An 11,486-nucleotide genomic window follows, 5' to 3' on the forward strand; every position below is an offset into this window, starting at 1 on the left:
CCCGAGGGGCTGATTCTTTTGACTTTGTGCCCGAGGGGCGGATTTTATGTGTTTATCTTTTCTAGTTGCCTTTCATTTACTTGTTTAACTGTTAAAAAGGTGTTTTAAAGAAGCTTATACTGAACTGAGGTGTTTTTATTAGATTTCACTGTTTTATTGCATTTTTATTGGTTTTACGCTGCCTTTTATTAGCATGTTGTTGTATTTTACGTGATTTCTTATCGCTCAGCCTTCATTTATTGTTATTACTCGCTGAGTTGGAGTACTCACTTTACTCTCTGCACCCTGTGTGCAGATTTAGGAGCTTCAGGTCCCGCCACTGAGGGTTGAATGCTCCCAGCAGTTCATTCGGAGTCCACTAGGTAGCTGCTCGGCGTTCACAGCCCAGTGTTTCTCCCTCCTATCTTACTTTCTGTTTCTAGTTCTGTAATAGACTGTATAAACTCTTTCAGACTTGTAGACTTATGTTAGATGCTTATGACTGGTGACACCCCGATGTCGGGCTATGTTTATTCCGCAAATTGTACTGTTTCACTATTTCTTTTAGGATTTAATCATGTTAATGACCTAAATTGTGCTATTTTAATTATTTAAAATGAATTGGGTGTTGTGTCGACTGGCCTTGTCTTCACGAGAGGCGCCATCACGATCGGGTCCGGGTTTAGGGTCGTGACAAAAGTACCTTTAATGAAGAAAATCCAAGATATAGTAAACGTCAAAGGACAACTACTTATTTTGGAATGGATTTTCTAACATTCTTGTTGGAAAATGAGCCTCAAATGTTCAAAGAAGCAATGTCTTTCTCGGAAGTACAATATTGGAAAGAGGCAGTCAATAATGAGATTGAATCCATATTAAGTAATACTTGGGAATTGGTTGATCTTCCTCCAGGAAATAAACATTTGGGTTCTAAGTGGATTTTCAAAAGGAAAATGAAAGTTGATGGTACTATTGACAAATATAAGGCAAGATTAGTTGTTAAAGGATTTAGACAACGAGAAGGTCTTGATTACTTTGACACATACTCGTCGGTAGCGATGACTACATATATCGAGTGTTAATAGCCTTAGTCCCCGTGTATGACCTTCAAATCCATCAGATGGATGTGAATACAACCTTCTTAAATGAAAATTTAGAGAAAGCAATTTATATGGAACAACCTGAAGGGTTCGTAGTTCTCGAAAAGAAAAAGTGTGTTGACATTTTAAGTCACTTTACGGACTAAACCAAGCACCAAAACAATGACATGCGAAATTTGACCAAACAATATTGTCAAATGGTTTCAAGATCAATGAGTGTGACAAATATGTTTACATGAAGAATACTCCAAATCAAATAGTCATTGTTTATTTATATGTGGATGATATGTTGATAATGAGTAACGACACTGCTAACATAAATGCTATTAAGTGCATGCTTACTAGTAAGTTTGATATGAAAGACTTTGGAGTTGCCGATTTAGTTTTGGGAATTAAGATCCTGAAGACTCCTCAAGGTCTAGCCTTATCTCACTATCATTATATTAAAATGGTACTTGAAAAGTTCAAATATTTGGACTTTAAAGTTGTAAGAACACCAATTGATTTAAAACATACTCTTGTAAAGAATAAAGGTCAAAGAAAGTCTCAATTTGAATATGCTCAAGCGTTTGGAAGTTTGATGTACATTATGAATTGTACACGACCTGATATAGCTTATGCGATAAGTAAGCTTAGTCGATATACAAGTAATCCCGACAAAGCTCATTGCATAGTAATGAAACGAGTTTTAGGGTATTAGAAATATACCAAAGATTATGTAATGCATTACAATAATTATCTCACGGTTATTGCGGGATATAGTGATGGAAATTGGATCACCGGATCAACAAAAACAAAATCCGCAAGTGGATATATTTTTACCATTGGTGGAGGAGCTGTGTCTTCAAAGTCTTCCAAATAGACATGTATCACCCGCTCTATGATGAAGTTTGAGTTTATAACTTTAAACATGGCCGGTGAAGAAGCCGAATGACTCTGAAATTTCTTGAAGATATTCCATTTTTATAGGCGTATCCAAGATTTTAATAACATGGGTGCACCATTATCTTTAAGACAAATATTTGGTTCGATTATATAAAATTTGTGGTGATAACAAGTTAACGAGAAAACTATATTAATATAAATTTTTTAATCCAATAAAGATTCAAGGTTGAGCTATTGGAAATTACAAGCAGTGACATAAATATTTCAGATAAGCAGAAAAACAAACAAACTCCAAATAAGCTTGCCTGGAAACTATGCAATGAAATGTTCTTGATACCCAATACAGGAAAAGAAAAGCAACATACCCATTAATTAAGAGTGGGAAAAAATGAAAAGCAAAAGCTATTGAGATTTGATAATTTCACTACAATAAGCAAAATAAAATATTAAAGATTAACCTGGCTAGGGCACTGAAGGAACCTGGCTAAGGCACTAAAGCAAAATGAAATGTTAGAGTCCAAAATGGAATGGGGGAATCGAAAATTTACTTCAATTATATTAATATTATATTCACAAAAAATATCATTCACTTTACAATTGTCCTCGACGAGCTTTCATACTTTGAAAACGGTCTAGAATAGCATCATTACTTATAGTTTTAAATATCTTACATTCTGTATAGCAAACTAAACGATCATTTAGAAAATCATCATCCATCCTATTTCGTAGATCATTTTTATGTACTTCATTGATGAGAATGCTCTTTCTACGTGTGCGGTAGCAACAAGTATAAGAAAAGTCAACTTCACAAGCAAATAAATAAGTGACCAAGTAAGATCCAATTTTTTTCTATCATCACTCTAGCAAAATCCTTAATCCCCTTCAGGTTAAGAAATCTACTATCACACTTTTGAGCATAGACAATGAAACTATCAAGTTGGAAATCAAGTTTTCGAAGCTTGTTATCACCAAATATACTTGGATAATACCCTGCTAACTTCATTATCCTGTCCTTATCAAAATTAACAAATGAATCAACCGGACTCAAACTGGCCATACCAAGTAGTAAGTCAATATTCACAACATCAAAACGATCATTAAGCTCTTGAAATTCCAAATCAATAATCGTATAAAACACTTCCACATGAAAGTGATGTAAATATAAAACTTCGGACCTCTTATGCTTCGACTTTCCTAGAGTATAGTCTTCATCCATTTTGGGAACTAGACTATCATGTTTACTACAAAATGAGCACACCTCATCCAACAAAGAGTTCCATTCAGTTTCTCTCACTATTTGCAATCTTTTCTTTGCAAGGTCAAGCATTCCCATAGCATTAACAATATCTTGATCTTTCTTTTGTAAGGCTTTGTTCAATTCATTTGTAAATAACAACACCTTAAACATCAAGTGCAACATAAAAATAAATTCAAATTCTTGAATCTGGTTCAAAAGATTTCCCGCTGCAAATCTATCAAGATGATATGGTCAGTCATGGTTCATATCTTTAAGCACATTAACAATTGAAGGAAATTAAAAAATCAAATTGTCTAGAGTTTTAAAATGAGATCCCAACGAGTATCACCCGGTCGTTGGAGGCCACGTTCTTGATTCAAACCTTGCCTCGTATAGGCTTCTCCAAATTTAAGCAACTATTCCAACTTATCTGCTTGATGTTGTCGAAGTGAATCCATGCGCTTAAATGAAGATCCAATAGTATTCAAACATTAGTAACAACATAAAAGAAATTATCCACATCCGAATGCTTTTTAGAAAGAGCTACAAGTGCTAGTTATAATTGAAGAGCAAAATAGTGAATACAATATGCAGAGGGAGTATCTTGCAAAATTAAAAACTTGAGACCACTTATTTTTCCTTGCATATTACTAGCTCCATCATAGCCCTGTCCACGTATCTTGGATCTACTTAATGAATGATCCAAAAGAAAAAAATAAATTGCTTTTTGTAATGATGAGGAAGAAGTGTCACCCACGTGGACAATACCCAAGAATCTCTCTATCGCCATTCCACTTTTGTTGACATATCGCAAAATTAAGACCATTTGCTCCTTATGCGAGTCGTCCTTTGATTCATCAACCAATATTGCAAAATAATAATCATCCAAATCTTCAATGATAGCTTTAGTTGTTTCTTTCGCACATGCCTCCACAATCTCCTTTTGAATACAAATCATCATATCATTTTGTAGAGCATGACGTAATATTACTCTTCCTACATCTGGACGTCGATCTCCGTGCCATTCTAAAAGTTTAGGAAAGCCACCTTTATATTCAGATTCTTCACTTTCATCATGTCCACGAAATGGAAATCCTGAAATTAAAAGAAACCTTGCCACATCAATTGAGGCATTTAAGCGCATCCGGTAATCACTTTTTACTTTTTCACTTTGCTTATCAAATGAAGATTGAATCGATTGACGTTGACTTTTCAAATCTAACATCCTATTGAAGCATTTGTGATGGATATTATTTACTTCACCAACATGTGCTTTGAATCTTTCCACACCCTTGTTCCAACCCCTAAAACCATCTTTTGTAAATGCACCCCCTACATTTTCATGGCTTTCAAGTTCATTCTTGAATAAATAACAACACAAACAAAATGTCGTATCTCCTTTTATGCTATACTCCAACCATTGAGAATATGGTCCCCTAAACCAAGTGGGACTAAGTTGACGCATTTTACTCCCAATCTTAGTTTTAGGAAAGGCATGACCAATCGGTTGACAAGGCCCTTTGTTTATATAATATCTCCTCACTTCATCTCGAATATTAGGACCATAATCCAAAATTGGCATTCTTTCTTTGGGATCCAGTTCAAAAGATTTCAAATCAAGCACTTTATCCACATTTGAAAGCAGAGAAGGATTTGTATCCCTTTGAACTTCTGGAGCGATTTATGAACTCTTGGATGACCAACTAGCACTAGAACTCGATTCATCATTTTTCGGCTTGGTGAGAAATTTATCCATTTTAATCTTATGGATCATTCCTACAAAATTAAACAAAGAACTGTTATCATAGATATACAAAATAGTATATGCAGTTCCTCGTTAAAATAGTATATACAGTTCCTTGATGTTGAGATTAATATCAATAATTGTACTTTATCTTAAAAGAGGTTCACTGGCGTGAATTCTTTCCCCACCTAAAGGAAAGGAACTTTAATTTTTCTTTTTAGATGATATATTCTGGGGGTAGATGGTCACTTGTTCATTTAATAGGCTATTAAAATTTTATTTTCTCCTTTGTCAAATTACATAATGCATATGGAATATGACATTAGCTTCTCACTTCTCAGAGGAAGTATCACAATATAGTTTTTTCCTATGGATTTCAATCTTTGACTCAGCCAAACATTTTCCCAAACACAATATGTGCACAAATTCTATAAACTATCAAAATTCAAGGCCTTAAAGCCCTAGCTCTCCCAAATTCGCACTAAAAATAACAACAACTTATCATTTCAGAAATAAACAATCAGAATCACCATCAAGGCATTAACAAGAAAAAAATCTTGGCAAGAGATTCAAACATTGAGCACTAAGTGTCTGAGCAGAACGGGAAAAGAGAGAACAGGGAATAGCAAGAGGAGAAGAAAGTTGTCACGACCCTAAAATCGACCCGATCGTGATGGCACCTATCGTGAAACGAGTTTTGTGGTATTTGTAATATACCCAAGACTATGTATTGCATTACAATAATTATTCTACAGTTATTGCGGGATATAATAATGCAAATTGGATCACCGGATCAACAGAAACAAAAATCTACAAGTAGATACATTATTACCATTGGTGGAGAAGCTGTGTCGTGGAAGTCTTCTAAACAGACATGTATCACCCGCTCTATAATGGAGTCTGAGTTTATAGCTTTAAACAAGACCAATGAAGAAGCTGAATGGCTCGGAAATTTATTGAAAGATATTCCATTTTGGCCCAAATCTGTGGCGCATATATTCAGACATACGACAATTAAAAAACAATAGGAAGGGCTGGGAGCATTATGTATAACAGAAAATCACGTCACATACGACAAAGACTTAATACTATTCTCTAGTAAAATTATCAAAATTGACTATGTAAAGTCAAAGGATAGCGTGTCAGATCCGTTAATAAAAGGCCTAACTAGAGAGGTAGTTGAGAGATCATCGAAGGGAATGTGACTATGACCGAGGACAAGTTACTGTGGAAATAACTCTACCTAGAAGACTGAAGATCCCAGACCTAGGTTCAAGGAGATCAAACAAAGTCATTTATAACAGTTCAATATTGTGAAATAAAATTTTGGTCCATTCTCGTGATGAGACAATATTCAGTACCAAGGATAAAGCATGAAGGATTTTTAATGGTTTCTAAGTTTGATACATGGTATATCAAATAGTCTATTTACGGGATTACACGTTTAGGAATCACCTATGTAAATGTAAAGTGTAAGCCGCTTCAAGGAGAATTCAGTAAGGCCAGTTTTCTATACACTTATGAACCAGGCAGTGTTCATGGCTGAAACAAACACAATAATGAGAACCAAAGATGGTTAAGGATTGGTCATGTGACTTACGGTTGTCTAGGTATACACCAAAACTCGACGGTTCAGAGATATCAAATCTACCGACTGACTGAGTATATCCGATATAATTTCACTACGCAAAGTTCAAAGGGAAACCTACTTATCCCTACGTGGATAATCCTTACTTGCGAATCACACAATATTTTATGCATGTTTTCATCATATAGCCAATCCCCATTCATGTGGAGGATTATTGGATTTTTCTTAAAGGGCGTGAATGGGAAATGGAAGAGGCACCTCTTGGATTGCACCTCTTCATCTCATCCTTTCATTGTCTATAAATTTAGAGGCTTTGCCTCATTTTCTGACATGGAAAATCTAAAAACTTCTCCCCTCTTTTCTACATTGTTGCATTATTTTTTAAATAAATAGAAGTGTCAAGTGTGATTTGCTCCGTTTGTTGAGTTCGCTAAAGTTCTGTGATTTGTAGTGCCGCTGTCACAGAATAGTTATTCCGTTCTATTCTGGGAGTAATTAATCCATAACATTACCCAATAATGAGGAGATTAAATTCCTTAAGAATAGATAAACCACTTGTAGGCTCAGAATTATTTTATGCTTTGTTTATTAAACTAACGTTTTCTTTGTATAATTTTCTGATTTTGAACAGAGATTACTAACATATTTTTTAGGCCAATCAGGACTAGGTATCGAGACTATTAAATTATTAAGTTCAAACATCAAAGTGATAATTTGGCCAACATAATGTTAAGGTATGAACTAAATTAAAATCGTCACCATCTATTTTGCCATAATATTATTTTTACTACCAAATTGGAGAAAAAGACATAAGATGAAAGAAACAAAAGGAAACCACCTATTTTCATCATTCCTGAAAAGTTAACTAAGAAGTTATTGGAATCATCTATATTTTTCGTTTGTTGGAAACATTTATACCTTCTACTTCAATTAATGTAAGCTCCTTTTAATTTGTTCTAAAAAATAATTATTTGTTAAATTTAAAAATAGTTTAATTTAAAATTTTAATTATATTCTTAATGAGAAGATTTTACAGTTACATAAATATTTAGTTATTACTTAGAAGGTCAGTACTCGACTAAGGTAATTATTTAGGAAGGACACTTTTTTTTTGACTCGCTCCGAGCTAGACCCGACCCGCTATTGTTTATATTCATTTTTTTAAGTCTCATTAAAACTTGTGATCATGTTGTTTAACCAAAAATCTGAGTCCTTGGTCAAAGCTAAAAAAGAAATTCGGGTTACTGATAATCAGGAGACAAAAATAAAATACTTTTGAGAACAATGGTAAAAAGTAAATAGATAAGTATTTCAATGAATTCTCAATAGTATTCCGTGTCCTTACAAATGATGATACTTCTTCCTTTTATAGATCATTCTAGGTAAAGGAATAAAGCCCCAGCTTTAATGATATAATCATGAGTAATAAATGACATTAAATAAGCCGTTATACAATCATTCCTATTAAATACCAACTTTATAACGTATCAAATATTTAATAATGAATTTGGACTCCTTTCTGTCATCTGATCCTTGCTTTCAATGCCTTCTAATCCGTTGGCTGTAAATAATTTAAATTGGTACGAGACTCGTATCTATATGTCGTCTCGTGCCTATTTAAATTCTTCTTCCCGTGGCTGTTTCCATCTGTGCCTCTTAGTCAATTGCTGTTCTTTGACCATTCAACTAATCCACGTGTCATGCCACATCATCTTTAATATAAATTCAGTTTTTTCCTAATACAGATAGTCCCCCCACTTTCTATTTTTTTATCAATTAAATAATTGGGAAGTGGATCTTCATGTAAAAGGAATTTTTGCCACAATTAATGCTCATGATACTAACGTCTCAACAGTCTTTTCCATTTAATGTTATGTCCATGTGTCATTTTCTAATTGATTCCGCTATTCATACCCTTTTTCGAGACTTCTTCATTCTCACTATTTACGAAGTGATAGCTGCCTTTATTATAGGCTTTTCATCATTACACTTAAAAAGTTGACGGTTCCCATTTTACACATAACTTTGTCTTCCTTTGTCTTCTTCACAAATCTTCAGCACATACTTCCTTCTTAACAATGTCTTCTTCAAACCCTAACCGTAAAAAAGTTCCAATTCTAGATCAGTTCCCCAATGCCCCTGTTAGACACAGAAGAGGCGGAGGAAGTAAGCTTCGAACAGGGTTAGAATCTACGCGAGGCGGCTCCTCTGGTTCTTCTTCAAGGAGTTTTGTCCCAAAAGCCCCTTCTTCTAAAAGTAGGGAAATTCTTGATACTTCTCAAGAACCCTCAGTTGATGATATAGTTCCCGGCGATTTGTCTTTTGAAAGTGACAAAACGTCTCTTCAAAAACAAATTAAAAATTTAGAAAGAGCCGATACTTACCCAACATTAGTAACCGAGCTTACAATCCCCACCATAAGAAGAGATTGTAACTGGAAGGATAGTCTCCGAATGTCAATTCCTTCCCCAAATCAAAGAATTTCCTCTTTTAGAAATGGGTATTCTTCTGTTTACACTTACCCCTTCACTTTAGGTTTTAATCCTCCGATTGACCCAGTTATTCTCGATTTTTGTCGTTTCTTTACAATTTGTTTGGCCCAAATTGGTCCATTGGTGTGGAGAACAGTGGCTTGTTTGAGATATTTATCATCCAAGGCCAATGTCAATTTCACCTTTTCTCATCTCATTCATCTATACCATCCCAACTTAATACGCCATGGGGTTTTCACCTTAACTGCAAGGAGCAAAAAAGTTTTGGTAAATCCTGAGTATGATAAAGATCGTGGATGGTATATCCGTTACGTTGCTGTCCGTACAGTGGACTTGATTGGCGAAACAAATATTCCCTTTTCTGAGAAGTGGAATTTTGAACGTAGGTTTCCTTTTATTTACCGTACCTACTTTTGAGAATTTCAAAAGAATGTTGTTTTTAACCTCGTCCCTTCTTGGTTTTTTGTAGCAACCATGGGAGATGTGGAACCTATTCCCAACTTTCGTGGTTGGGTAGACTCACTTTTGAAGATTGCTACTAGGGAGCAGAGAACTTGGAAATCAATTTCTTCTTTACATGGCTGGAAAGTCAAAACACATGGTATCATCCCTTTTAAATTTTTTTTTTGTTTTACATGTTAAACACTTTTTACTCAACTTTAATCATGTATATCCATCCTTTAATCAGGATTTGGCATTAGAGGAATGACGGTTGAAGTAGCTATGGCCATTCGCATGTCTGCGAATGCTGCTCTGGATTTAGATAAGGCTCGAACCTTGCTGCCTAAAAGAAAAGCTACAAAGGAAAGTTCTGAAGAGGAAGAGGAGGGTACCTCCCTAATTACCAGGCCAAGGGCCAGGAGATGAATAATCATTGATAATGAAATTGAAAACACTCCTGCTCGTACCTCCGCCACCGAGCCTGTTTTGATTCAATCTGATGAGGATGCCGAACCAAGAGATAATAATGAGTCAATTCAGCACCTTTTTGACAGTGGTTTCGGGAGTGGCGAGCTCGGACCTGTTTTTGATGAAGCTCATCTTTCCTCATTTGTTCCTATTTCCTCCATTCCTCTGCCATCCGTAAGTATTTCTTTACCAGTTTTGACAACTTCCGTTTGTTTGCCAATTTCTACCGCTCCTATATCCGTTCCCTTGGCTGCTTCGACCGCACCTGCTTCCACTCCGGTGTTGGTTTCTACATCTTTTCCCTCCATTCCTTCCACTGCTCCTCTTCTCTCTACAGAGACAGGTTCTAGCAGCGAAAATATGACAATGAGAAGTGTTACTTTGGAGGTTCCTGCCAATCATAGCCTCTTGAGGAAGACCGGCAGAGCCGATGTTTGGCTCTAACCTCTAATTGGAGATATCGAGACGAAGAAGATGGAGAGCCATAGCTGCTTAACTTTGATGAATGACGTAGTTCATTCTACTTTGAAGGTATTTCTACCAACAAGTTTTTTTTAAAATTATCTTCAATCTCTCATTTCCATGACTTACCTCTGTAGGCTAACCTTATTGGCACGGAATTAATGAGAAGAATTTCCCTACTGGAAAGAAAAGCTCGTGAGTCTGAAAAGTCTGTCCACGAGGCTGAGGAAATAGCTAGGGGAGCCCAGCTTGAAGCAACCAATTGGAAGGAGCAGTTCGAAAATGCTCAAGGGACCATAGAAGAGTTGCAAGAAGATAAAAATCTCCTGGAGCAGTAAAACCGTGGTTTAACTTCTGAACTGGCAACTGTCAAAGCCTCTTCAAGCCAATTGAAAAGAGACAAAGAGCTTTTGGAATGCTCTTTGTCAGAACAATTATCCAGAGCTAGTGAAGAAGTTAGAGAGCTGAAGGCACTTTTGGCTAGAAAGGAAGAATATGCAGGAGAGTTAGTGCAAAGCTTGACTCAAGCTCAGGCTGACTTAAAGACTTCTTCTGACGAGATTCATGCCTTGAAGAGTTCTCATGCTTCTCTTGAAGCTTCCCTTGATTCCTATTTAGCTGAATATCAAATTTTAAAAAACGATCTTGCTATGTGGGAAAAGGAATATGGACTTCTAGAGGAAAATTTTAACATAGAAGTGAGTTGGGCTTTCCTGAATTCTCGTCGTGATGCTTTGACGGAAGCTGCTCAAGAAGGTTTTGACTTGCAGTCTGAACTGGCCAAAGTCATAGATACCATCGAGAAAAGCCAACAGTCTACTGATACTCTTTCTCCTGCACTTGAAGTTCCTGGAATAGAAGAACTTTTAAATGAGGAAGTGAATACTACAGCAATTGGGATTACAATTCCTACTTCAGCTGAAAATGTTGCTATTCCAGCTTCAGAGGGTGAAACTTCTATAACCCAGTCTGTGGAAGTTGAAGCTTCCGTGACAACCCCTTCAATTGATCCTAACATTTCAAGCTCTGCTGAAATCGTTCGTGTTGCAACTTCTGATGTGCTAACCCCTTCAATTGGATGATGGTTTTA

At 35.8% G+C, this 11,486-nt stretch overlaps 1 protein-coding gene and 1 long non-coding RNA gene across 2 annotated transcripts; one reads left to right on the plus strand and one right to left on the minus strand.

Annotated features, from left to right (window-relative positions):
- Positions 1 to 2,769: 2,769 nt before the first annotated feature.
- Positions 2,770 to 4,783, minus strand: LOC104212839 (uncharacterized). The gene is made up of 3 exons (XM_070146603.1): positions 3,853 to 4,783; positions 3,692 to 3,753; positions 2,770 to 3,363 (listed from the first exon to the last, which is right to left on the minus strand). The coding sequence occupies exons 1-3, from the start codon at positions 4,781 to 4,783 to the stop codon at positions 2,770 to 2,772; spliced, it is 1,587 nt and encodes a 528-aa protein (XP_070002704.1).
- A 4,598-nt stretch (positions 4,784 to 9,381) lies between these two features.
- Positions 9,382 to 9,735, plus strand: LOC138891157 (uncharacterized). The gene is made up of 3 exons (XR_011407477.1): positions 9,382 to 9,407; positions 9,495 to 9,626; positions 9,714 to 9,735. It is a non-coding gene; the product is annotated as an uncharacterized lncRNA (long non-coding RNA).
- Positions 9,736 to 11,486: the final 1,751 nt, after the last annotated feature.

Source organism: Nicotiana sylvestris, chromosome 5 (assembly GCF_000393655.2).
Source record: "Nicotiana sylvestris chromosome 5, ASM39365v2, whole genome shotgun sequence".
Lineage (NCBI taxonomy): Eukaryota > Viridiplantae > Streptophyta > Magnoliopsida > Solanales > Solanaceae > Nicotiana > Nicotiana sylvestris.

Coding starts and splice junctions, on each gene's coding strand:
- LOC104212839 (XM_070146603.1), bottom strand. CDS start 4,783: ATGCCAATTTTGGATTATGGTCCTAATATTCGAGATGAAGTGAGGAGA. Junction 3,754..3,852: donor ACAGGGCTATGATGGAGCTA/GTAATATGCAAG, acceptor AATTATAACTAG/CACTTGTAGCTCTTTCTAAA. Junction 3,364..3,691: donor TCTTTTATGTTGTTACTAAT/GTTTGAATACTA, acceptor TTGATGTTTAAG/GTGTTGTTATTTACAAATGA.